This window comes from Chenopodium album, chromosome 13 (assembly GCF_948465745.1).
Source record: "Chenopodium album chromosome 13, dcCheAlbu1.1, whole genome shotgun sequence".
NCBI lineage: Eukaryota > Viridiplantae > Streptophyta > Magnoliopsida > Caryophyllales > Amaranthaceae > Chenopodium > Chenopodium album.
In genome coordinates, this window is record NC_137846.1 from 19,955,579 (window position 1) to 19,960,899 (window position 5,321).

The following is a 5,321-nucleotide window of genomic DNA, read 5'->3' on the forward strand; positions in this document are numbered from 1 at the left end:
GATAACATTTATCTTATCTCAAAAAAAGTTGTTTAAGATCTAGTAGGCATAATTTTTGTACCTTTCTTAAAGTCCAGACTCATTCTTAAGCAGTCCTATTTCAGGTGCAAGTTCATTAATTTTTTCCTCAGTTAATGAATTTTTCAAAGCTGAATTTTTATGAAAGAAAAAATGGAATAAGTTTAATTCAGTAAAATTAATTTCAATTCAGTAAAAATTATTTCACTTCAGTAAAAATCAATAACTTTAACGAAAAAATATAATAGAAATTCAGTAAAAATAATTTCAGTTCAGCAAAATTAATTTCAGTTCGGTAAAATTAATTTCAGTTCAGCAAAAATAATTTTAGTTCAGTAAAAATAATTTCAATTCAGCAAAAATAAGGTGAATAGAACGGAGCCTAAAGCTTCACTCTTTTTCTTAGGAAAATTCAACTAGTATTATATGTTATTGGCTGATAAATTGAGCTGTTACAACGAGGGTAAAAAAGTTACTTCTGCACAGATTAAACTCCCTATCCCAACAATATTCTCTGATTTTTTTCACAACCTAGACAGTTACTCACTCTAGGGCAGCTATTTCATATCTAATTTCTTCTAAGTGTTCATTTATAGAGGTCACTGCCTCTTGCACACCTTGAACGGCTTCCTTAACAGCATTATCATACTCTGCATCTGCCTCTGCTTCTTCAGTCCCAGCTGCATCGGTTAACTCATGGACATGCACACATTCATGATGCATTGGCTTTTTAAACCTACAGTTTTCATGAGTTACAAGCCATTCAGACGGTCGCCCAGCCTTCTTCAACACCTGAATTGTTGCAGTCTTTTGACCAACAGAACGTGTCAGATTAAAATAATAAAAATTGGACACAGTCTATGTCTATTGAATTCAATAGGAACAAGTCCATATTATTACAAGCCCTGTAGGATCAATGTTATGTAATTTGCAGTATGCTCAGTTCACAGATATGGTATGCATGATTCACTATAAATAAAGGGATATTAGAACACTGGGGTACCTCAGATTAATAATATGCGTTCTTGGCATGAACAAATCTGGAACCAAAATCCTATTAGGTTATTTGTACAGCATATGATTGGTAACTTAGTACAGATTTTAACCAAAAAATATACTTCGTATAAACCAACTCCACAGCACAAAGTTTAGACAAAAGATTTAACACCTAAGGAGGACACAAGGGCAAACATAAATTCTTAGAGCTAAGAATATATCTAAAAAATCTACAGCACAAAGTGTATCAGCCAGAAATTACCTGCTGACTGATTGCACTTTCCCAAAAACAACAACATGATTCATCAACTGTGACGTCTTTCAATGAAAATATATAGGATATCCATTTCAAACTCTAAAATTACATGATTCATCAACTGCAACGTCTTTCAAGGAAATTAGCATGGCACCACCAGAACACAATTTTGAAAACACTAAGGATGCGTATGCTGATAGGAAAAGTTCATGCCAAATTTCCAGCCTCTACGTATGCTAAAGTAAGATCCACATTACAAATTCAGTAACAAACAGAAACCCTAGATATCTTCCAATTTTTTAAAATCTGCTGATTCTCCATCTCTTCCTCTCTTTACCCAGTTGATTACTCAAACTCCATCCTAGGAAGCATCGAGTTAGGTGAATACAGGGCATACCGTGCCTTGTGTTGCCATAGTGTGATGTCAACACAAACACCCCAAGGGATAAGTTACGAGATACACCAAGATATTACATATGTTTCTTGTTGCAAATTAACATTAAGAGCTGATATGCTGATATATATGCACTCTAGGATACAGCTGGTTTCAAAATATGTTCCAATAATAAGCGCTATAGTTATGCACCACCTTGTACGTTTCACCCTTCCACCATTAGGGTCGGTACTTAGAAACACATTTGCAATTTCATAGCAACTTGCTTGCCTTTCCACCTTTAATAATTTCTTAGTTTTTACAAATCCATTTATAGTTTTCTAAGTTTTTATGAACAAATATTGATTCTAGCTACCTTAAGAGTAAAATATTTAAACAACTTAAGTTTCCTATTTCCAACTCATGTTCAACTCAGATTTTTAGGTGCAAAACTATCAATCTAAGAAGGAGTGGGAATGCATAAAAAGTAATGGACATAGCTCCACCAAGTAGCTCTTTAGTGGAAAAGAGTTTGGCATGTGCCAACAATGACTTCGAAGCATCCAATCACAAGCAGGCAAAAGAATATGACATTTACCCTCATCTTTACCATCCTACAACACCCCCCCCCCCCTTCTCTTCTTTCCTCCCTTTTCTTCAACAGACTAAGACTAACACAAAAATCAGACCTATTGTCAAACTACTGAAAAAATTTCTGCGAGAAAAGTGCAGCACTGCAGCCTCTTCCTAAATTTCACTGAAATCACCATGATTACATAGATGTATGCAATAGTAATACATATTACTGCTGCTGCTACGGAAATTAAACAAGAAAAGCATTCATATGAGCAAGTCAAACATGGAACGAAATTCTATAACACCCAATAGGCCAATGTAGATAATCATATCAAACAGGAGAATGAGCAGGGAGAGAAGGCAGTGTGATATGACATTAGATAAATGCACATTGAGGAAAAGAACCAGACATTATCATTAGATAATAAATATCAGGATCATCAAGCCAAAAAAAAAAAAAAACAAATCCTTTTTTAAAGACTTCTTATTATCATGCTCAAGAAAAAATTGCATTGTCATTTTTTTACAGAGTACAAAATGATAAATTTAATCAACAAGCAAGATGCATGAATCAAATGGTTAAGGATAATGTTCTCCTCATCTTATTTTCACTTATTTAAGGTTTTATAAGTTTAGATAAGTACAAAGAAGGTAAGATAAGGGTTAACAACTTCATATTAGATAATATATGATAATGGTTGGTAAGTTCAAATAAGATAAGATAAGGGTTAATAAGTTCTAATAAAGGTTGATAAGTCCTGGAAAGTTTATTTTCACTTAACATGTTTCTTTCATTGGCAAATTTTAACATTACACTTTTCCTTATTTACCCTCACCTTTTCAATTTAATAAAAACATTATACCCTTTACTACCCTTCCCTAATCTTCTCACCTCAGTCAGACCCATCATTCTTCACTGATCACCACCACATCCTCTCTCCCTACTCCACGTTTTCCATGGAAGACACCACCCATATCTCTCCTCTTCACCAACGAATAAGATAAGTGAAATTCAGTGAAGAGAACACTACCTAAGTATATCAAGTTTACACATTGACAAACTTGAGCAGTATATACAAACCCAAAACAGAACCTAGGAAGGACTCCAAGTCCTTGTAATAAATGTGTAAAAGCTGTAAATTAACATTCTTACCAAGTGCAGTTTTTGCTTCTCCAGCTCTTGAACAGACCTCAATAATCTAGCTAAATCATCTCTAAAGCAGTCAGGATTCAGAAATTGGGATTCAATCTCACGAACCTGCATCAGAAAATGAATACAAGGATTGTTCAGGTAAATAAAGAAACAATTACCAGCACAAAAGGCAAACAGAAACGCAAAATATAGAGAGGTCTTACTCGTTTTGAGCAATCACTGAACTCTATCGTGACCTCACTGCAAAGCTGTTGGTAAGTTGACTCCACCCCTGAGATCATGTACTCGGAAAAACCACTGTTGTGTTTTGCAATAAATCAGATTAACGAAAGAAGATAAATTAACATTAAAGCTAACATATTTTATAAGCAATGAAAAATCATCACCGAGCAAATTGTGAAATCATATTCTGCAACAATACAACTTTTTGCAGCACACTACCATTTGAAAAGGGAATTGACTTGTATGTTTCATATGCAACATTTTTAAAAAAGAAAAGACTTGAATTCAGTAAAACATCAATTAGATTTTCCAAAATTCACTAAGCAATGATTACTGATCATAGAAATGGCTATTCAAGCATGAACCCATGATAACATATTAACATGTAAAAAATTTTACTTTTTAATTCTCGTCTTGAACCAGTTTCATGAAATCCATAACCTTTAGCCTTTCAATGCTAAAGCTGTGCTTTTCCAACTTAGAAAAAATGTACAAACGTGGATACAAGATTTGACCTTTGAATAGACTAATATTTAGGAAATTTCACTTGATGAGGAGCACAATAAATCATTCTTTCTTACCATAATATTCAATATATGATGATGCGAAGTGCAAGTGCCTAAACGAGTGACCATCAACAATCTCATGCAGAGGGTTTAAATACAAAAATTTTTATGTAACCTATCTTTATTCTCCTCAAAAAAATTAACCTCCCCTGCCACCGACGGAATCGGGAGTTTATAATTTGACATAAAGATGGACACTAAGTTTAAAATTCCATGTCAACTAATTCACATCCCATGTTGACATAGCAAAATTCTCTCATTGAACACATCACAAAACAAACTAAGCCAAGATATTGATAAGCAGCTTTGATGATAACAAAGAAGTAAATATCTTAGAATCAAATACAACTGTCGATGGACATTCAATATTATTTATAAATCTTCAATAGGATGCGAGTATTTTGGCACTTGATCAGCTAATACAAAGTTACAAACCATAGTAAATTAACATACCCAAATCTAAAAAACTGTAACCCAACTGATCACTTGTCATAAACATCTTAATTATTTCCACCAATTTAACAACATAAAGGGCATAAACCATATTAACTCCCACAAAAACTCATGGGAGCCTAATTAATTAAAAAAAAAAAAAAAACACAGCACAAAGAAACTAATATTATGCCTAAATTTTTAGAACAACGATTTCAATATGTAAACTCTATGAATTTAATTAAATTGCTATTTAAAGATATTATCAATAAATTCAAACTAAAATTATGACAATTGATAAAAAAGGGTTTAGGGTTTATACTCTCGTAATTTGGCATAAGCTTCGGCTCTTCGTTGCTGAAGAGAGAGAAATTTGCGAAGCAGATTGAGGGTAATCGAACTTGAATCTTCCATTTTCTCTGAAATTGTCACCTTCTCAAAATTTTCCATGACTGATTTTGTTTTAGAGGCCTCAATGTATTGTCTTCTGTACTCATATGATCTCGTTTTATTAGCCTTGTTGCTCACCAATCCAACGACAGATTTTTAACTAATAACTAGGTAAAGTCCTGTGAGAATAAAAAATGGTTGTTAATTTAACAATAATTTATCCAAAAAAAAAAAATATTTGTGACAAAATAATTTAAATTTTAATTTATACCAAATGCGTAAAGGTTATTATTTTGAATTTTATAAAAAAATAATTTAGTGATAGAAATTTAGAAGCTA

The 5,321-nt window shown here is 32.8% G+C and overlaps 1 protein-coding gene across 1 annotated transcript; it reads right to left on the bottom strand.

Moving 5' to 3' along the window:
- Positions 1-385: 385 nt before the first annotated feature.
- Positions 386-5,099, bottom strand: LOC145576475 (uncharacterized). The gene is made up of 4 exons (XM_081634232.1): positions 4,915-5,099; positions 3,576-3,669; positions 3,373-3,477; positions 386-825 (listed from the first exon to the last, which is right to left on the bottom strand). The coding sequence occupies exons 1-4, from the start codon at positions 5,040-5,042 to the stop codon at positions 562-564; spliced, it is 591 nt and encodes a 196-aa protein (XP_081490358.1). The 5' UTR covers positions 5,043-5,099; the 3' UTR covers positions 386-561.
- Between the last annotated feature and the right edge of the window lie 222 nt (positions 5,100-5,321).

Coding starts and splice junctions, on each gene's coding strand:
- LOC145576475 (XM_081634232.1), bottom strand. CDS start 5,042: ATGGAAAATTTTGAGAAGGTGACAATTTCAGAGAAAATGGAAGATTCA. Junction 3,670..4,914: donor GCTTATGCCAAATTACGAGA/GTATAAACCCTA, acceptor AAAACACAACAG/TGGTTTTTCCGAGTACATGA. Junction 3,478..3,575: donor TCAGTGATTGCTCAAAACGA/GTAAGACCTCTC, acceptor TTTCTGATGCAG/GTTCGTGAGATTGAATCCCA.